This window comes from Abramis brama (genome assembly GCF_963993115.1).
Source record: "Abramis brama genome assembly, chromosome: 5".
In the NCBI taxonomy this organism is placed as follows: domain Eukaryota; kingdom Metazoa; phylum Chordata; class Actinopteri; order Cypriniformes; family Leuciscidae; genus Abramis; species Abramis brama.
The window spans coordinates 48,569,755-48,593,011 of record NC_139967.1 but is presented as its reverse complement, the minus strand read 5'-3'; the positions used below and the strand labels follow the sequence as shown (position 1 = coordinate 48,593,011).

Sequence of the window (23,257 nt, the reverse complement as noted above, 5' to 3'; positions counted from 1 at the left end):
TAATACAATTAAGGGGTTAAACAAACCCCTAATCCAAAAGTATTAAACTTCGGGGCAAATCTCATCCTGCAGCGTTTGTGCTGAAGACATGAAGGATTCCTCAGATGGTGTGTGTTGTCGAGGACCGTGTGCTGTTACTTTAAGTGATCAGATGCGGTTTTCACCTGCTGGGTGATAAAACGCGTCACTGTTTATGTGGCGTGACTGTATGTTTTAAAGGGGTCATGACATGGATTTTTCTATTATTATGTTTTTTTATTTGTTCCTTGAGGTTAAATGATCCAGTTTTAAGTGATAACTCCTTTAAAGTCAGCTTTAAACTGAAGGCATGCTCGTCTTTTTTTCCCTATTGTACCATATATTCGAGTGAAACGCTTCTGGAACAAGAACAAAAGTAGGGTGGGGCTTGATTGTGTCTGTGGGGAATTGATTGGCTGGTTGGATGGTTGTGGTTTGCTATTGGCGGATCTCATGTGATTGACAGGTTGCCCCGCCCACATCATCAGAGAAGAGAAGAGATGCTGCAAGAGGAAGTTATTCTGATTCAAGATTACCAGGAACATGATTTAAAAAAAATAATAATGATGTGCACTGATAAATTATATGTCCATTTTGATTTCATTGGAACTTTAAAAGCCCTGAGCTGGTGTGTTCCAAAACAACGACAAAATTCGCATTTAGGAGATATAAGAATTCAAAACTTAGTCTCTCACTTCCGCTAAAATAAATCACTGTTTTTTATGACATCGTCGCGGACTTCAGCTTCTCATCACATATTCTGTCCAATCAAATGCTCTCTAGAATCTAAAGCTCCGCCCCCTCTGCTATAAACACCACCTGGCCGAAGTGGCCATTGATGTCACAGAGCAATATGGGTTAGAGATGTGTGTTTGGTTGCTCAAACGCTCGAGTTTTATTTCGGTTTCCAACTGTACGTTGATTAAGAATGAGTTTATTCACACCTCTACTATTGAGTCCAACGTATCATCAGCGCTCGGATTCGCTTCCATGGTGCTGTCAGTCTGTGAGGTAAACTAAACGCTATTGGCTATTTAAAAAGGGTGAGGAGCCATTCAATATTGTCAACACATCATACAAAGCTGCGTGATCCAAGGCACTTCAGTGGGCCTTTAAAGGAACACGTCAACTTTTTGGGACTTTAGCTTATTCACCTTATCCCCCAGAGTTAGATAAGTCCATACATTCCCTACGGTTAGAAAAATACGGTTAGAAGATGGCTGTGTCTCATGTGACCTTGTTATTTATACACGCTGTGACTATACAAATCACAACATGTAAATAGGAAAATGTTGGCGTTATTTTGTCACTTATTGGGAGCAGTATGCTAGCTGGAGCCGTTTACCTCCAGTCTTTGTGCTAAGCTAGGCTAGCGGTGGGTGCGTCAGACAGAGTTACGGCACGCACGGAGATGAGAAGGGTGTGTATGGACTTATCTAACTCTGGGGGATACGGTGAATAAGCTGAAGTCCCAAAAAGTCAGTGTGTTCCTTTAAGGCTTGTCAGTAAACGGCCACTGTTATGATCATTGCGTTGGAAACAGTATCAACACGAGTAAGTGTTTTGAAAACTTACATATAAAACCATAATTTACAGACAAAGCCTCATGTAATAGTTTACTTGGAGGCTGTGATGCTTCATCTGACTGTTCACTGCTTCATCTTTCAACCGAAGTTTCTCTGCGAACTCTCCATTACACTGTGCCTGGTTAACATACAGTGAGGAAAATAAGTATTTGAACACCCTGCTATTTTGCAAGTTCTCCCTCTTAGAAATCATGGAGGGGTCTGAAATTGTCATCGTAGGTGCATGTCCACTGTGAGAGACATAATCTAAAAAAAAAAAATCCAGAAATCACAATATATGATTTTTTAACTATTTATTTGTATGATACAGCTGCAAATAAGTATTTGAACACCTGAGAAAATCAATGTTAATATTTGGTACAATAGCCTTTGTTTGCAATTACAGAGGTCAAACGTTTCCTGTAGTTTTTCACCAGGTTTGCACACACTGCAGGAGGGATTTTGGCCCACTCCTCCACACAGATCTTCTCTAGATCTGTCACGGTTCACGGGTCTGTCTGTTCATTCTGTGTGTACTGTTCTGGTCTGATTGTCTATCTGCGTCAGCTGTGCTGACGAGCAATCAGATCAGCGGCAGGTGTGTCTCGTTTATGGATCCTATATGTAGTCTTGTGTTTGTCAGGTTCAGTGTCAGATCGTTGGTTACTGCTTCCTTGTGTGTCACTCTGTGCAGTTCACTCCAGTTCCTGGTCACCGCGGACTTTCCTGCCTTCTGTACCGGTTGCATTGGACTTTGCCCGAGTTTTGCCGCTTGCCGTTGTTTTCTATGGTTCCTGTCTTCTAGGAATTATTCAGCCCACAGCAGTCTCTGCGCTGCCAAGGACCATACTGCCGACCAGAGACTTTCCACCTGCCTTGCCTTGTTGTCTTGCTGTTCAAATAAACCTTATACTAATTTGCAATTGGATCCAGTGTTTTTGTGACCTGACAAGATCAGTCAGGTTTCTGGGCTGTCGCTGAGAAACACGGAGTTTGAGCTCCCTCCAAAGATTCTCTATTGGGTTTAGGTCTGGAGACTGGCTAGGCCACGCCAGAACCTTGATATGCTTCTTACAGAGCCACTCCTTGGTTATCCTGGCTGTGTGCTTCGGGTCATTGTCATGTTGGAAGACCCAGCCTCGACCCATCTTCAATGCTCTAACTGAGGGAAGTAGGTTGTTCCCCAAAATCTCGCAATACATGGCCTCGGTCATGCTCTCCTTAATACAGTGCAGTCGCCCTGTCCCATGTGCAGAAAAACACCCCCAAAGCATGATGCTACCACCCCCATGCTTCACAGTAGGGATGGTGTTCTTGGGATGGTACTCATCATTCTTCTTCCTCCAAACACGGTTAGTGGAATTATGACCAAAAAGTTCTATTTTGGTCTCATCTGACCACGTGACTTTCTCCCATGACTCCTCTGGATCATCCAAATGGTCATTGGCAAACTTAAGACGGGCCTTGACATGTGCTGGTTTAAGCAGGGGAACCTTCTGTGCCATGCATGATTTCAAACCATGACGTCTTAGTGTATTACCAACAGTAACCTTGGAAACGGTGGTCCCAGCTCTTTTCAGGTCATTGACCAGCTCCTCCCGTGTAGTTCTGGGCTGATTTCTCACCTTTCTTAGGATCATTGAGACCCCACGAGGTGAGATCTTGCATGGAGCCCCAGTCCGAGGGAGATTGACAGTCATGTTTAGCTTCCATTTTCTAATGATTGCTCCAACAGTGGACCTTTTTTCACCAAGTTGCTTGGCAATTTCCCCGTAGCCCTTTCCAGCCTTGTGGAGGTGTACAATTTTGTCTCTAGTGTCTTTGGACAGCTCTTTGGTCTTGGCCATGTTAGTAGTTGGATTCTTACTGATTGTATGGGGTGGACAGGTGTCTTTATGCAGCTAATGACCTCAAACAGGTGCATCTAATTTAGGATAATAAATGGAGTGGAGGTGGACATTTTAAAGGCAGACTAACAGGTCTTTGAGGGTCAGAATTCTAGCTGATAGACAGGTGTTGAAATACTTATTTGCAGCTGTATCATACAAATAAATAGTTAAAAAATCATATATTGTGATTTCTGGATTTTTTTTTTTAGATTATGTCTCTCACAGTGGACATGCACCTACGATGACAATTTCAGACCCCTCCATGATTTCCAAGTGGGAGAACTTGCAAAATAGCAGGGTGTTCAAATACTTATTTTCCTCACTGTATTCATAGTTTTCAGTCACGTGAACTGGCGTGGAGTGTAAAATATCCACAGAACTGCAGCGCACGCCTGTCAATTTCCCCTCTGTTTCAAGCCAAGAATATTTTGACGGCCTCTCAAAAGAAATGTGAACAAGCTGCAGGTTTTTGGCACTTGCGATCATATACAGAACCTGCTGCAGGATTTCAGCCAATGAAAACAGCGGGACGTTTGAAAACGCTTAACGGAAATAACACTTAATGTACTAAAACAGTGATATTAAAAGATCAAATTCAGTGTACACCTCATTAATGATGCATACTATATACAGGCGAGCAGATGAGCCCAGAATGCTTAATGGAAGAGTTTTCTTTATAATGGCTTTCTTTGGAAAACTGCCTAATGAGAAACTGCGTGTTGCGTTCATATATCTGTCCGCGTGTTTGTGCATCATCAAAAAGGTGTTTGCTGAAATTGGTCTTTTAATATCACTTTCTCTCTATGAACACTTAGTACAAACAAACCTGGAAAAATAACTTGCGGGCGATGAAGGAAAGCCTTGTTTTGGCCTCCAGGGTGTGTGACGTCACGTGAAAACTGTGAAATTCATACGCAGATATATTCACCCATGTGACTTTACAGATGCCACGATTCAAAACGAGCCGTGTTTGGACCTTGGTTAAATAAAGGCTTTGTTTATAATGACACTTGCAGGATGTTTTAATGTCTCAAAGACCTCTAAAGTGTCAAAAGACGTCGTGACCCCTTTAAAGCGTATCTAAGTGCTGAATGACTGATATTTCACAAGAACACAACACAGTAATAAAAAAGAAAATCAAATATACATAACCACATCCCCAGAGTTTAATTACAAGCATTATAACTTTGGATAAATGTCTCTGTTGGCAATATTCACATTTGTTTTCTCCTAGCATGCGACCCTGTTTATGACTTGTGACTCGGCTCTAATTGCTCATATGTATGAACCCACCTCTCCCTCATAATTAATGTTTAATTTCACACGCGAAGAGATGATCTCTAATAGCTAAACGAGCGTTTTCTGCCATCGGATCGAGTCAGTCCCACCGACCGGCCTTCATTAGCACCAGCTCTCAGTAATGGCTGGACACTTTATACTCAACATTAGCAGAATCACCAGTGTTGCACACATATTACACAATTACAGCGCCAACGCACACAGCACTCTCTTGGGCGTTTGTAATTTTTTTTGTGCATTTTAATAAAGCTCATTGCCCTGAATCACAGCGATTCCATTTCAGCGTGTAATAAGACGTCCATGTGGCGTTAAACTGTGCTAATATTTAATTTGAAAAAAGTGCAGTGAAGCATGGAGCTAATATGAGCATTTTGCTAATATTGTGTGCTGAAATTCTTTTATTCTTATTTCTTATCTTTGAATGTTTTTGTTATACGGAGGCTCATTGAGCCCAAACAATGCTGACAACTCCTCTTATTTTCTTATTTTCTTATTTACTTGTTAACATGTCATTCACTGACAACTCGCCAGGCTTTGAAGTGGGATCTCATTATCTTATTATTACAGTTAACTAAAACCATAACAACATTTTCATTATTTTGATTATCAAATAAACTGAAATAAAATGAAATATGCAAAACTAAAACACTATCATTTTTGAATAAATAAATAAATGAATGAATGAGGAATAATAATAATAATGATGATAATAATAATAGTACATATTAAAAAGCACACTACTAAATTACAAAAACGTATATTAAATATTAAATAATAATAATAATAATAGTCAATAAAAAAGCACACACACACTATATATATATATATATATATATATATATATACACACATATATATATAAAGCACACTAATAAATTACTAAAACTTTTAAATGTATTTAAAAATAATAAAAAAATCGAAAAATAAAAACATTCAAAATATGAATAAAAACTATGAAAATAACGCTGTCACAGACACATTTGAAAGAAGTAGTCAGCAACACGTCAAGATTTCATGATCATCATGATCAAATCTGAATGTACATCAATAAATCCTCGAATCACGAATCTGTCCAGTGATGTCCAACAAATCAGCAGTGACATCATCTTGACCGAGACGTGTCACATGATCACACGTTCTTCCTCTTCCTCTCAGCCAAACTCTCCTCAGTTTTGATTGACACACACTGAGATGAGATGACCACCTGACCTTAATTTGTTTCAGATTACGTCTAGTGCTCATGTTTTCTCTCGTCATGGACATTTATCATAGAAAGCAGGACTTTCAGCAGCCAAGCACTCTAACTATATGCAGCTAAATGTGATTTACATATAGAAGTCTTAAAGGTACAGTAGTAAAAACTGAGTCCTCAGAGACATCTCTCAACTGTTTTCAACATTGATAATAATAAGAAATTTCATTTTTTAATTTATCTTTGCCATCACTGGAATAAAAAGCTAATTTTTACAGAAAAAATTAATAATAATATGTTTTCTGTATTTTTGATCAAATAAATGTAGCCTTGATGAGCAGAAGAGATTTATTTTAACCTTTTGAACGGTTTAACTGTCAGTCATTGTATGAGAAGCAGTGTGAAGAGTGAAGATCTGCTTCATTTACAGTCAGAGAGAAGAACATTTGTGATAAGATTATAATCGCTTCAAGAAATCTTGAGTAACATTGACACTGACCACTTTAAGTACAATAGAAGAGAACATTTAAAACTTCACATATTTGCACATATCGCTTGAAAAGAAATACTTTAAAAGAGAAGTTACTATGTTTTTCTATGAGTTGTGTTTACAAAATATCAAGTTGTGTAATTATGAGTAGATATGAACATCAGTTTAAAAGTATTTTTTAAATGATACTAAAAAAAAAAAAAAAAAAAAAAAAAATCCTGAACAATATTAATGACTTATTTTGAGTAATTTGATTTGCTGTTTACCGATAGTGAATTAAACAGGAGGGAGATGGAATTAGCAAGACGGTACAGTAATTGCATCATGATAATTATGTGTTTTGTCGGATTTTTGAAACTCTGGATTGAATTCTGGTCCAGCATCTAACATATGTATTATTAAATGGATAGTTCCGGTCCTTGATTCTGATTGGTAGAGCCTCGTTCGATAGAGATCATGATCTAAATGTCATGCATCAATGTAAAACATGAACATATCACAAACTCTCTGAATGTTGATAGATTCTGTATCTGTTTTAAATCTAACTGTACAAGCTGTGGATGATTATCCTGATATCGGTGATGTGAATAACTGAAGGCAGGTTTGGCGCACACAGAGAGTTTGAGCTGATCTCTCCAGGTTCATCACAGCACACAGTAAAGAGCTTCTGGCCTGCCAGCTTTTATGAGGATAAGCAATGCTGATGCACCCTTGTGTCCCAGCCATACAACTGTCAATGTTCTGACACACACACACACACACACACACACACACACACACACACACACACACACACACACACACACACACACACACACTCTGTTTCGCTATCTTTGTGGGGACTCTCCAGAGGCGTAGTGATTTTTATACTGTACAAACTGTTTATTCTCTCCTGTAACCCTACCCCTAAACATAGAAAACTTTCAGCATTTTTACATTTTCAAAAAACATCTCTTAGTAGGCTACTACTTCTATTTATATATATATATATATATATATATATTGATTTTTAGATAGATTTTTCCCTAAACCTAATTAAGTCCTATTTCATCTGACCTAGGTCTACCGGGGCCGTCTCCAATTGACGCTTAATATATAGTCTACCTAACTAACTTGCTTCCCTAACTAGCGTTCTTCCTGCGCAGGAATAATTGACAAACAGACTTCAGCAAATGTCCTTTAAATGCTTTAATCACGGCCGGAGGATCTCTCGAGCAGTTCTCAGAGAATCTCCCCCAAGAAGCGAGGCCGGAGGATCTCTGACAAATTCCATTGAGAATCCCACCAGCTAACACGAATACAACAGTTTTTATAGAATAGGGAGGTATGATAAAAATGTCATGCTGCATTACATAATTTCCCCACAATTTGATTGGTTCTTCATAGGCAAACCCTTCTGTTACTAGGTAAATCAAACTTTGTTTTAATGATTACTTCATTGTTAATCACAAGGTTCAAACCTAGTCATCTGTCTAGTTTCATTTCCCTTATTTGTAATTTTTACACTCACACAACCAAAGTCGAAGGGGTATGGCAACACAACATACAACATTCAAAAACACAGGACAGAACGTTTTAGTACATTGTGTTTCAAAGTGTTATCATGTTAGGCCTGAAAAAGGAAGTAAGGTTAGATGTTAGAGACATGGTTAGTTTGATATACAGTTTACTGTTTTATCTATTAAAAATCTACCACAATATATATATATATATATATGCACCCACATTTTCTCACAACTCTTTAAGTTAATTTGAGACTTCATTTACCTCATTAAAAACATAATTGTGTGTGTTTTTCTCTGTTCAAGTGCTGTCTGATGCGGCTTTCTGTGTGCACAAGTGTGTGTGTGTGTGTGTGTGTGTGTGTGTGTGTCAGATGGGAGATTCACTGACTGCACTGCGTTCTCTTTTATGTCTTATCACGCTTGAATGTTTTAAAAACATTTGCATGAATAAGACCGTGATAATGTAACGCTAGCCAAAGGATGACGGGGGAAAAATGTTAATAAAAGTGTTAATTGCGTGAAATATTTGTAACACTTTAAACTGAAAAAAATAAATTGCATGTGTTATTATACGTAATATACGTGTGTATATATACTGTATATATATATATATATATATATATATATATATATATATATATATTTTTTTTTATGTACTAAATTGCAACTAGTACATTCAAATACATGATAGACAAGTTTCAATAGTAATGACAATAAATTCTATTTTAGTTTTCCATAAATGCTTGTCAGTAGCATCACAACACACTGACCCAGCGAACCAATCACAGCACATTTCATATTTCAGAAGGAGGGGCTTCATCGAAACAGGAACTAATGATGCGCTGAGCCAGACTGGGGAGAGAGGAGCTGTAATAATGTAAAATATCTGACAAATCATGTGTTTTCTGAAGTTGTACATATTCTAGTACAAGGGCATAATAGGAGCCCTTTAAGTTGTGTCCTATTATGAATGGAGAACACCATGTTTAACATGTCAAAAGTGAATGTTTATCATTACCTGCATAATCATTTATGTTTATCATGCATGTCTATAACACAAACCATGCAGGATAGTGCAAAGTTTAATAATTAGTGTAGTTTGTTCATATCCTCATGTATGTACAGTATGTGCAAACCCAACACAACATTTCCAGCATATTCTCATGAAAAACGAGCTTATGCTTCACACATTTGTGTGTTTCTCTGTTGTGCAGTGTCACTGAAATCACAACCAATATGGCCGTTCTGGGCCGGAGTGACTGTGTGAATATGATTTGTGAAATTCAGATACTTGCAGCTCGGTCTCTGCCAAGTGTGCTGATTGCTTTTCTTTGGGAGAAGCACTTGAGCCAGCAGTCGAGTAATAAGTGTTTTGCTGACTGTGGACATCGGGAAGCTTTTGTTGGAAAGTCATCTAGGGCATAAACCACAGAGTCGCAGAGCTTCAGAACAACAGCGAGGCCTTAACAAGGACGTGTAGATGCTGACTTAATGAGATCACACGTGTGTCGGAGACGCAAGCTGGACCGGGACGTCCCGACGGGGGCGGGTGAAGCCATCCAGTGCCGGTGCCCTTGCTGGGAGTAATAAAGGGTGTGTTTCGGAGAGTCCCAGCACAGGTCCGGTTGTTAATGGGGTTACGCTAATGAATTACACACAGGCCTGTGGTGAGGGGACACTGTCTCCTGCTTTCAAGTGGATTTGAGCCCAATGACACCTATTATTGTTGTCCCTGTTCTGGGAACAGAGAACAAGACACAGCCTGAACGTTTCTTTTTTATTTTGTCAGCATTTGCACGGTTCCTCTATATAGAAAGCAGTGTTGAGAAGTAGATAACTGCAGTAGTGATGCTACTAACTCAATGCAGTTTTTCAGTAGCTTGAGAGTAGCTTAGTTGCTTTCAAATCAGTGTAGATTTTCCAGTAGCTAACTAAGTCTTCTTATTATCACAAACTAATATTGTGCATTACCACGGCTGCCATCTATTGCTATGTCAGGCATCTTGTGGTTTTTCAGTTCACTGAGAAGAGATTGTCTGATGATTATGTAGGATGTGCAGGAGTTACTATAGTAATAACTATAAATTCTGCATAATTACATGCAACTAACCCTAAACCAAACCAAACCCTATTCCTAACCCTATAGTAAGTAGTCACGTATTACTTATTCGTACTTAAATGTGTTATTACCAGGGATTAAAGTTCTCCGTCGCTACGGCGGATTTCCGTTAATTGCAGCAGGTCTATGACGGATTTCCGTCAATATGGTTCCAGTCTGTCCTAAGTGTCTTAAATTCACTTTTAATAATTTTAAGGCCGTAAATAGGATTTCATTTCTCAAAAAGTGTAATAAATGTCTTAATTTTAGTTTGAATAGGTCTTAAATTAAGGAAAGACGAGGTGTATTCACCCTACTGAGGGGGATGTGATCAAAGCCTGGAGTGGAGCAAAAGCACGTTCCTCTCTCCATTCTAAGCGTTCTGTAATCACTTCGCTCATGGTCCACTCCGGGTTTGGGTTTTCAATTACCGCTCACGGAAAGTGCATGTCAGGCTACAGTTGTGCGCTGAGTTAGAATAACTATATTTCAGTTACCATGGACACACTTATAATGCAGGTAGGGCTAGGCGAAAAAATATATTGATATATTTTTGAAATGCGATATGGAATTAGACCATATCGCATATATCGATATAGTTTGCGCTGTAATCCTTGCTCCCCGCGCCTCCGCTCCTCCTTTTCCACTCTGCATGCGTGTTTATTAGAGCATGTTAGAGGCGAATCATGACTACTTCAGAAAACCCAGCACAATAGGAACTACCAGGCAGTGACATGAGTATACGCTGAAATATAGTTTTTCACCTCAGAAAAACGGACTTTCTTGTCCTGTCAGCCGTTATACTGTTCTCGTAGCGCACACTCAATTGCACGCGCAAATGCAGCGGCGCGCGCTGTATCGCCTCACTGATCAAGCTAGTGCAAAAGAAACTACGAGCATGCAACGCCGTTACGTTGTAAATTACCCGAAATAAAAGTAATGCAGGGATGATTTTCATTCTATTCACCAGGAGCAGTTTCCATGTTTCATTAACAGTTATTGTTAATATTGTGTATTCGCCATGGTAACTGTTGTTTCCATATTAACCCCAAAATGCCACTATTTTTCTTTGTATTATTTTTTATATTTTTAAATGACTGTAGTGGCTCATACCAACTTTGTATTAACAAAAACTAGTTTGGGACTGCTATTTAATAGCTTTAGCATAGGCCTAATGTTTATTTATTACTAGTCTTTATATTCTTACAATTTATGTTAAGTAAAGGGGAAAAGTACTTGTGTGTGTTAACAAATTTTGTGTTAACGTGTTATAATAATATATAAACGTGTTTGCCTATATATAATATTTTCCCCTTTACTTAACGAAAGTTTAAGTAAAGGGGAAGGCTTAGCGAAATGGGGGGAGAATGGCAAGCCTTTTAGTTTGTGGACTAAAAAAATCAAACAGCCAGGTACGTGTCTTTGCACAGTATGTCACAGGAGACTTCAATATGGCAATAATGGCAAAAAAGTGCTAGGTCACCATCAATCAGAAGCTAGTCACAATGCTGCCGTTCGTGCTCTACAGTAGCCTACACATGCTCCCTGCCTCGTTTTCATAGATTAAAATAGTTTTTAAATTATGCCTACTGGCAATATTAAAGCGGTTTAAAACGTCTCCCCTTAAAACGCTATTGGTCTCGACTATGTAAAAAGTTAAAGGAATATGACTTGGCCTAAAAAAAAAATTCAGTCAGAAGAATTTTTTTCACTTTAATCCCTGTATTACACTGTAACAAACAGTGTAACAAAGTGTAACCCAAGTGTCTATAGCTTAGTGCAACTTTCACACGTCAAATGCAGTGATAGTCCTTAGTAGCTGGTTGAGCTTGACTGTTTGTGGGAATTATTATTTTTCTTATTATATACAATTAATTGAATAATAATTCAATAGATTCAACAAATATGTTGTATGGTCTTAATCGTTGTATACAGCCTCCACATTCTCTAATGAATATTGTTCTCATTGTATTGTAGTCTTACTTAAAACACTTTGTGGCTTCTAAGGCAGTTCACAAAGAAATGAAAACTTGGTCATCATTTGCTCAGTCTCATGTTGTTTCAATCCATAGTAAAACTGGTTAAATTATGACAAAATTGTTTTTTTGTTCTGTTTTTGGGGGTGGGGGGTGGTGTGTGTGTGTGTGTGTGTGTGTGTGGTGGTGGTGGGGGGGGGGGGGGTTATGCCTTAAATGTTTAATAATCAAATGTCTGTCTCTGTGAGAGTTATATTACACTAAATATTACTTTTAAAGACATGCAATTCTGTGCAGGCGGGAGATAAATATGCCAGAGGACAATTTCTCTAGTGATGCAATCAAGCATTATCAAGTCATAATAGTGTTTTTTATTTTGGCAGCATCCTCATAGTGGGTCGTGTATTTCTCTTAATTATACTACGGTAGACACAGGTTTCTTTTTGGTTTGGCTTCTTTCTTTGCTGTTAATCAATGGGTGCAGATTTGAGCAAACTATACATTATTTGGATTAATTAAAACACACCAAACATGCCATGTTGTCCCTGTTCAGTTCAGCCGTGGCCCTGAATGTATATAATTTATTCAAATGTATTCAGCTTTGAGTAGCGACAGTAATCCACTCTAAATTGATCTAAATGGCTTGAAACTTTTGGCTTGCTGCCTGGAAAAGGAGTTTTTAAGCTAATTGAAGCTGATCGTGTCATCTGATATGGTGTGACGCTGATGCTAATATTCACTTGACCACTTGTCTTTTATTTGTGTTTATTTTCTTTCGATGTCTTGCTCCAGGGTTGCCGGCTGTAAAATATGACGAGTTTTTATTATAAAAGATCTGTTCCTTGTCACGGTCGATTACTTGCTCTCTGCTCTTCGTTGTTGTATTAAAGGACATCTGATTAAAAAAACTCTGATAGCAAGTTTCACACACTACAGATTTGTAATACAATGCTCAGCAATTTCTGCCTGCCTGTCCATTAGTCCCAAAGATGCTGAAAAAGTGCTTTTAGAGTTTTACAGACACAAAAAGCTAAATTAAGTAATAAATGCATCATTGACCAGACTGAAAGAAGATGTATGTAGAAGTAGATGGAAGATCAGTTTTAACTAGTGACTTCTGTGAAAAATAAATACACTTATATGCTGCACTTTTGGACCCTTAATTAGTTGAATTTTACAGAACTTAAGTGCATTTTTATATGTAGCTATAATTTCATAATTAAACAGTTCTAATTTTATTAACCAATATTGACAAAACATTAATATATTGTAACAAATGTGATGCAAATTGTTAGTTAATGCATTAACTTATGCTAACTAATGGGACCTTGTTGTAAAGAGTTACCATATGCTTTAATGTCAACTGGTTTGATGTATTTAAATATACACATTTGTCATGATAAAGTTGCAATTTAGTTTAAATGTAATATTGAATAACACACTGCAGTTTTAACAACTTTACATGTGCAAATCAAATAAGTGAACTTTTTTAAAAGTAGTACAAACGATCATTAAAACAAAATGATTTGAAATGTACTTTAAAGTAAAACTTTTAATTTGACATTATTACAAAGTGCACTTTTTAAAAGTGTACTTAAGAAACATAGTCATTAAAGTGTACTCTCTTTAAACACACTTACGTGGCATTTTATTTCATTAATAGTGCCTGAAAGTACCGTTTTTAAAAGGTACTTTTAAGATTTGAAGTACACTTCAAGTACACTACAAGTACACTAAAATTAGCCCATTTACTCACCCTCAAGCTAAGTGTATATGACTTTCTTCTTTCAGGAGAATACAATCAGAGTTATATATATATAAATAAATAAAAATGAGTTTGTCATAAACAAACTCCACACTGCTCTGGTGGGTTAATAAAGGCCTTCTGAAGCAAAGCCATTAAAGTTTGTAAAAAAAAAAAAAAAAAAAAAAAATCATATATCATGTTACAAAGTATAATTCTAGCTTCCGGCCAAACGCAGTCTATTTACGCCTAAAGCGTAACTTACACAACTTGTGACGTCAGAAGTATTGCGTCATGGCGAATCGTAAATATCAGCAGCATGTCGCATTACTCGCATAAGTTGCGCTTAGATTTAAGTAAAATCCCTATGTTTGCTTGGCCGGACGCTAGTTATTTAACTAAATATGAATATTTTTCATACACAAACTCATGGCTTTTCTTCAGAAGGCCTTTATTAACCCCCGGAGCCGTGTAGAGTTCGTTTATGACGGATGGATGCACTTTTCTGAGCTTCAAACTGTTGGTTGCAATCCACTGCCATTATCAAACTCGGAAGCATCAGGGTGTTTATTAATACAACTCTGATTGTATTCGTCTGAAAGAAGAAAGTCATACACACCTAGGATGGCTTGAGGGTAAATCATGGGCTAATTTACATTTTATAGTGAACTACTCCTTTAAGTGCACTTCTTTCCGATCCTGAAATGACGCTTAACTGAGAACTGTACGAGGTCTCCGGAGACCTGAAAGAGAAGTCTAACAGCACTTTTGTTGGAGGTCAGGATCTTCCTGATTTCCGAATGTCCCGTTCTCAGCATCCGGCCACTCTGTGCTCCTCCAGGATCAATTCCCTGCGTCTCGTTACTGGTGAAACAGCTTTACCTCTCTTCTGAAGCTCCTTTGAAAATATCAGGCTTATTACTCCCGAGGTCACGCTGAGCGGTCAAACCGCAAACCCGAGTCGATGGAAAGGCCATCGCACGGATCTGATCCCTATCTGGACACGTTTTATCAGTTCTCCCCTCAAGGTCTCCATTCCTCCCCAAATAACAGTTCGGGAACAGTTCTCACTGGAGCGTATAGAGGTGTACAATCACACGCTGGAGATTTTTGATTATGCTTTGAGGACTGAAGTCGCTGAAGCCGATCTCTGATTCAAGAGTGATTGAAAATCAATCCAGCCGTGCTTATGAGCCGTGTTTGATTCTCGTTTGTACTGGAATGTCTGATTTAAGAGCCTGTTTGTTGACTGGAGTTGGCTGAAATTAAAGGAAGTTTTCAAAATGAAAAACCTCACACTCATGTCGTTCCAAACTCATGTCTTTTCAATCCTTTCAAGCTCCCAATAGGACCGAAAAAAAATTAAAAATCCTCATAACTGTCTTTTAAATACAGTAGCTTTGTGAGAGGATCAGACTGCAATTCATGATTCACTATAAATCTTGACCTCCACCGGAGCTTTCAAATCTTGTTTTAATGGTTTAGTATTTATATATATATATATATATATATATATATATATATGAAGACTTCAGATGCAAAAGCCTCTAGTGCCATCTGAAATTTCCTTCTAGAATGATCATTTTTATCAAGCTTGTATGTTTATGTTCAGTTATTTCACTTTAATGGCAATGAAAATTACCTATTAATTGTCATTAAAGTGAAATTACTGAACTTAAACATACGAGCTTGAAAAAAATGCTAATTTTAAAAGAAAATTTCAGAAGGCACTTAGAGGCTTTTGCATCTGAAGTCTTCATATATATATATATATATATATATATATATATATATATATATATTAAGTTAAGTTAAGTTAAGTTAATATTTAAGATTAAAAGTTGCCGTGTCACGACTGCTTATGATTATGACATCTGGTCCACTATAATATTATCCATTATAGTATTAGTAACTTTATTATGTTTTTTTATGTTTTATATTTCTATTTATGCTTATGTTTATTTAAGTTTTTTGTACGTTTAGTACTTCAAGTTTGATTTTATTTCAGTCAGCTAAGGCAACATTTCTAATTTTTAGATAATACAAACAGACAATAAAACAAGTTTTTCAAATAATATTTATACTTTAAAATATATTTAAGATATTTAATATTTATATTTTATTGTATTACAGCTCTATTTCAGAACAAAGTCTACACAACAAAAACTTAGTGTAATAGATTTACATTTAGTATTAGTTAAACCTGATATGATGTCTTCTTTAGCATGTACATGTGCAAAAACAAAGTTGAACTGAATTATTATTTGTTTGCTGATTGTACGACTTCAGAAGACTTACAGTGCATGACTCAATTTTATTATACTTTGTGTTTTTTTTGGAGCTGGACAACCTCTGGTCACTCTTTGCCTTCATTATGAACATTTTGCTGAACATCTGCTGTGAATGTGAGTAAATGATGACGCAATGTTTGAATCAGTGATGCCAGTAACTTCAGTGAACTAATAAACACTTGAAACTTGTCAGATGTCAGAAAGTTAGAGGTACTGTTATTGCGATTGAACTCGGAGACTCTGTTTCAAGCACATCTGACAATGTCACCTTTAGATTAAAGACGTCAAGAACCATTAGAGATATCAAAAGAGTGCTGGTATGAAGAGACTCGATTTGATGCTCGGGAAAAAAAAACATGTTTGAAGTTGGGAAAATGGATGACTTGGTTAGGATGTCATAATAACTCTTCATTTGACAGCAGAGATTATTACTAGTCTAATAAATTCAGGTGTCACACAAATCCACACAGAACCTTATATATCCACAAAAACACAATATATGCATGAATCATATATAGTGAAAACAGTAAAATTGTGAAATATTATTATAATTTCAAATAGTTGTTTTCTATGTGAAAATATAGTCAAATGTAACTTAGTCCTGTGATCAAACCTGAATTTTCAGCATCATTACTCCAGTCTTCAGTGTCACATGATCCTTCAGAAATCATTATAATATGATGATTTGATGCTCAAGAGACATTTATGATTATTATTAATGTTGAAAATAGTTGCGCTGCTTCATATTTTTATGGAAACTGTGAGACGCTACAATTAAAAAAAGTTTGGGGTAAGATTGAAAAAAAAATAGAAGGATTTTTCTTTCTTAGTTTAGAAAACGGATCAAAAGTGACAATTAATAATATTAAAGAAATGCTGTTTATTTGAACTTTCTATTAATGAAAGATTCCAGGGGAAAAAAGTATCACATTTTCTGATAACTGAGCACCAAATCAAAATATTAGATTGATTTTAATTAAAATGCTCTAAAATTTGGTAACACTTTATTTTGATGGTCCCTTTTGAACGTGCTGTTGACTATAAGTAACTTTGTAACTATATGCCCACTAACTTTCATTAGAGTATTAGTAGACTGTCTGCTTAATATCTGATAACTCTTTATTGTGATGGTCCTCCAACAGACACTCTACTGACTATAAGTAATTTTGCAACTACATGTCAACTTAATCTAACCCTAACCCTACCAGTCTGTTAATACTTAACTAACACTCTAATGAGAGTTAGTAGACATGTAGGTGCAGCGTTACTTATAGTCAACAGAACGTGTTAAAGGGACCATCAAAATAAAGTGAAACCAACTATTTAAAAAAAAAATTAAATGTAAATTTGGTGAGCTTATGAGACTTCTTTCAAAATATTTAAATCAATAAATAAACCAAACTTTTGACTGGTAGTGTATTATGTAATGTATCTTATATTATACATAATATATTATGTACATAATTACAGGATGTGCTCATTACACTTTTTTTTTGTTTTTTTTGCATTTTGCATTTTGCAAATAACAATATGAATCGCAATTCCCCAGGCCTGTTTTTACCGTTCTGGGGTGCGTTTCCCGAAAGCATCGTTAGCCAACTATGGTCCCAAGTTCCGTCGTTACCAATAGAGTTCAATGGACATTGCGATGAACTTGCGACCATAGTTGGCCAACGATGCTTTCGGGAAACGCACCCCTGCTGTTCTGAATGCCATTGACATGAGTCCGGCCCACAGTGTGTGATCAGCGTGTCGTTCCTCCGTGTGTTTCAGAGATGTCCGGGACCGGGGCGCTCATCTCTCAGGTGCACTGGAAGCAGCAGTGGCTGGAGAACGGGACGCTGTTCTTCCACGTGTCCGTCAGCAGCTCTGAGCAACTGTCCCAGGTCACACAGCCCACGGTTCGAGAACAGCCTCGGGTCCTGCACGAACACATGCACCTGCTGCACATCTCAGTGATGGTGAGTTCACGGCTGGCTTCACTCGCATCTTCTGAAACTACACTAGATTTCAAGTCAAGATGAAAAAAATCCACCTATTCAACTTAGAAACTTAAAGTGTAAGTTGCAGGTTAACCACCACAGCCAATTAATGTGTAAATTAAAGTGCTCTATATGTATATATTTAATTATTTCTGTCTTAAAATGCGTTAAAATAACATTTATTGGGGTTTCTTCAAAGGTAGCGTGTTTTTTCAGTAACTGGTGATGACGTCATAAGAGGAACTCGCAACCCATACTCTGCTAGATTCTTACTGTATTATGGCTATTTGGAGAACGACTGAGGATGTGGGAAACCATCAAATTCTTTATGGACCACAGCCCTACAATTTTTAACCGGTCAGACGTGAGAGAGGGGAGGAAATTGCCAGGACCCATGGCACTCAAAGAGTTATTAATGCTTGGTGTGAGGAGATTGAGTGGAGGGTTGGCCAGGTGTCCTGGTGAGTAGCTACGTTAGAGCTAGTCTAGGCTAGCCTGGTGCAAACTTAACCCGGATAATATAAGGGAACAAGCCAGTCTTTTCAAAAGTTTACCGTCATGTAGAATAGCAAGGAGGGACAACGACTGAAGACATTATTTACTTACATGGTGTCAGTCCAAATCAGAGCTGTAGAGATGCACACACTGCACAGGCACCAACCGCTAGTCTCATCGACGCCTCAAACGTCATGTAATACCCTTCCTCAATCCACGCTATTTCTCACGATTTAATTAGCGATGTTTATTGTCAGAAAAGAAAAAGAGAGATCGATGTCCCCACTTTGTTTGTGTGGGCTATGCCACCCAGTTGAATCAGCAGTGGAGAGTGTGTGCTGCCGTGAGGTGAACGCGGAACAGCTCGACCTGCGACCGGCTGATCTGACGTGCCTGAACCCGGTGCCTGAACCCGTTTGTTTTGCGAATAGCTTATTCTCATTTCAGGCAGGATCACGGTCTCCTTGAAGTCAGCACACACGAGTATGTTTACAGTTGAGTTATTTTATCCATAATTTTTTTTTATCAAATAAAACATACAACCAACTTTTCTGTAGTTATGTAAGGCATCTATAGCTATGACTATGCCGGTAACTCTACTAGTGAGTTCCTCTTATGACGTCACGCCCCATCTAGTGGAAGGGAGCGGGAGCGGTTAAAACCACTGTTAAAAGTGCCAACTTTTCATATTATATTCAGCATTTTGGTATAAAAAACAATGGTGGGCGGTTCTTATCTTTATGTTTAATAAACACATTGCATTATCTTTGTGAAAAATTTAACCTGCAATTTACACTTTAAGGCAGCAAATGAACTTAAGTACAATCAAATTGTTGTTTCCACTACTTTTTTTTTGTGTTAAATCTATGATTCTCACATTACTTAAAATAATAAAGTTCAAATGTAAGAAGATGTAAAGTAATTGAAATACACATGAAGCCATGAATTATTGATCATATGTGACCCTGGATCACAAAACCAGTCACGAGTCGCACAGGTATATTTGTGGCAATAGCCAACAACACATTGTATGGGTCAGAATTATTGATTTTTCTTTTATGCCTAAAATCATTAGGATATTAAATAAAGATCATGATCCATGAAGATAATTTGTAAATTTCCTACTGTAAATATATGAAACATTTATTTTTGTGAGTGAACACAGCACAATCGTGAACATAAATGCACAACTTTAAAGGAGATTTTCTGAATGTTTCGATTTTTTTGCACCCTCAGATTCCAGATTTTCTAATAGTTGTATCTCAGCCAAATATTGTCCTATCCTAACAAACCATACATCCATGGAAAGCGTATTTATTCAGCTTTCAGATGATGTCTACATCTCAATTTCAAGAAATTGACCCATGTGACTGGTTTTGTGGTCCAGGGTCACATATAATGTTTTTGGACGTACAGTAAAATGCACACTTCAGTACATTCTTATAATTAAAGTTGGCTGAGCAGTCGTGACCACAATCTCAAGCAAGTGATTTGAAATGTATTATGATATAACATTACAGACAATATAAAATACTATAAGCTGGGTGGAATAGAATAGAATAGAAAAGAGTAGAGTAGTAAAGCGCTAGATGTCATCGCGTTTTTTTTCCACTGTCCAATCGAATGAATGGAGAGGCGGGCCATCCGTTGTAGTGACGAAAGCTACAGTTCCTTTGAACGTCCCGAGACTGCAATGATGGAGGATAAACTTGTGGTGCTCTCGCGGGTTACCAGGAGCTTAACGACTTCACGAACCGTAACTACCACAATGTTAACAGAAAGTAAATAAAGTTAATAGAAGGCTAATATGACGTTTACTTGACTGACAGGACGGCTGTTTCGGTGGTTGCCTAGCAACATAAAAAAGCAGCGCACTGCTCGTTCGGTGTGATCGGGGCCTATGAGTAACTTTACAACTACATGTCAACTTAACCTCAACCTAACAGTCTACTAATAGACTACACTCTACTAGAAGTGTTACTCTACAGAAGACAGCTGCAGTGCAACAGTCCTCGATGAAACATAACTTTACTTGTATGAGTGTCTGCAGAGCGGGTAGGAGAGGTGTATGTAAAGATGTCTATCAATGTAAGCAAGTATCATTTGGGAAATTACCCGTCTTTCGAATATCTGGGTATTGTGTTAAAAGGTGCTCCACGCATTTTACTTATCTTAATATTTACAGGCCTCCAAAAAACTCTCCAGACTTTGCTGAGGACTTTACAGAACTGTTTTCAACAATTACCTCAGAGTTTGACTGGTTTGCTATTGCTGGGGATTTTAATATTCACATAGATAACACAGAAACCAATATGGCAAAATAAATCATAACTGTTTTAAAAACTTTTGATCTGACTCAGCATGTACATGGACCCACACACACTCGTGGACACACTCTAGATTTACTTATCAGTAAGGGTCTAAACATTCCATCGATTGCTATTAAGGATGTAGCACTGTCTGACATATTCTTTGACATATTGATCTCTCCTACTATTGAAGCTAGATCTGTGTCTGTCATAATGTACTATTTATGAAGGCTATATCTTTAACACCAAGCATATCTGCTGACTCTGTTGATTCTCTCCTCGAGTCCTTTTACTCAAAAGTACAGAGTCTAATAGATGATATTGCTCCTGTGAAAGTCAGGAAGAAGAGTGGCAGACAAAAAGCACCTTGGAGAAACTCAACAGCAGTGCAAAATATGAAAAGACAATGCAGAAAAGTAGAGCACATGTGGCGGAAGACAAAACTTGTAGTCCATTATAACATCTACAAAGACAGCCTTCATGCTTTCAATGTGGAACTAGGCAAAGCTAGACAGACTTTCTTCTCGGATATTATAAACAGAAACATAAACAACACACGCACTCTTTTTGCTACTGTAGAAAGTCTAAGGGCCCTTTCACACCTACCTTGTTTGGTCTGGATTTTCAGACTTTTCAGTTTGGTCCGGATCAAAATTACAGGTGTGAAACCTCCTTCGGACCACGGTCCGAACCAAACAGATGAAATTTGGTCCGACGAAAAGAGGAAGTCTCGGTCCGGATCAAACTGAACAAAGGTTTGGTTCGTTTCTAGTGTGAAAGCATTTTCTGTATGGTTCGGACTTTCATTTACAGGAAGTTCCGGTGGTTCCCGCGTAGCCTAAACAACTGAAGAAGAATATTTATGTGAAGATCTGTTAGTCCTGCCCACAGCGTTTCTTCCAGCTGATTCACACGCGCACACACACACAAACACATATGTGACCGATCACGGAAAGTAGGGACACAAGTTCGTTCTGGGGCATTTTGAGTTATTCACGGATTCTGAAAGTGTAGTCTCCAAGCTTTCCAACGATGTGTAACACATGGAAATCTGATAATATTTGGAGAAGTTGTGGCCATTTGAAGGTAGGCACTCAAAAAAGCTCAAAGGGGAGAAAACAGCCTCTGAAGATTGTGAAGTTCTCACCTCTCTCTGCTGCTGGGAGTGACAATAGGGCTCATTTACATCTCATTTAGATAAGCCATACCCCCTGTAAAGCTGTAAAGCACAGGGGGGAGCAGAAAGGTCAGGAAAATGTGCCATCAAAGAAAAAAAAAAAAGTTTGCAAACAGGTAATATATAAATAAATGTCTCTTAGCATCTACCGATAAAACTGTATAGGCAACTCTTGTGTACACTGAATACAAAATAAGATAAACTCTAGACAATGTTCAAATCAAAAACAGGATGTGCTATGTGAGAAATATATATATATATATATACAGGGTGCGATTTGTGAAAAAAACAGAGGGGGGGATGTTTTGAAACATTTTTATTCATAAAAATAAATCATGAGAACATGAACTTCATTCACTGCATTTGCTGCTCTGGACCCTTTTCCCAGCTAGCTAGCAAGAGTTTTCGTGCTGAAAAATTACATATTACAAATATTTGTACTTGGTGACATTCTGAAAAGCCGTACATGGATCAAAGCTAATGGACAGGATCAGATAAATCAGAGCTTAGATTCTCTGCTCGAGCCCGAATTTGACCCGACCCGGGCCGGGCCCTTGATTCAGCACTTGTGTTACAAAATGCAACATGTCACGTGTCATGCTCAGCGTCTCCTCCACTCGCACGCATCACACCGGGCCCGGGATAATAAAGTTTAAAAATATTTATTTTGTTTAAAAAAATGTCTATATTATTCTAAAACCTTGTTGAATTAAATTAGAGTTGTAGCCTACTAGGCCTACTCCTTCTAGGCCATCCAAAGTTCATTCTTGTTCATTTTCTGTGTTCATCATTGTTCACGTTTTTTTTTTTTTTTTTTTTTTTTACGTTTCTTCATTCGGATCCATTTGCGATCCATTTCATTCTGAATAAACAAACAAGTCAGTTTACATGATTTGTCCTTGTTGCATTATTCATTAAGATAATAATTAATAAATGCACGCACAATTATCTGTGAACTTGATAAATGTTGATAAATGCCATGTGTGCAAATGTTATGTGTGCAAAATTCAGAAGTAAATAAATGTGCAGAAATGTGTACAGAGATTCTGTAGGCTTACTATAGCCTATGTGTTGTAGCCATTAGCCTAAATAAGCTCATTGATTTTCATATTTGTTAAAATATTATAATGTTATTTTTTTTCTATGTTGATTTATGAAAAGTGAACAGCACGAGTAAGATAGGATGTGCAGTATATCGGGAGACTTGGAGTGGGTTAGACATGATTT

The 23,257-nt window shown here is 37.5% G+C and overlaps 1 protein-coding gene across 1 annotated transcript in view; it reads left to right on the top strand.

Annotated features, from left to right (window-relative positions):
• Positions 1-23,257, top strand: part of astn2 (astrotactin 2) — a 445,829-nt gene that overhangs the window by 68,596 nt on the left and 353,976 nt on the right. The window contains exon 2 of the mRNA XM_084114345.1: positions 17,841-18,028. Coding sequence (XP_083970471.1) covers positions 17,841-18,028 — 188 coding nt within the window. The remainder of the gene's footprint in view (positions 1-17,840; positions 18,029-23,257) is intronic.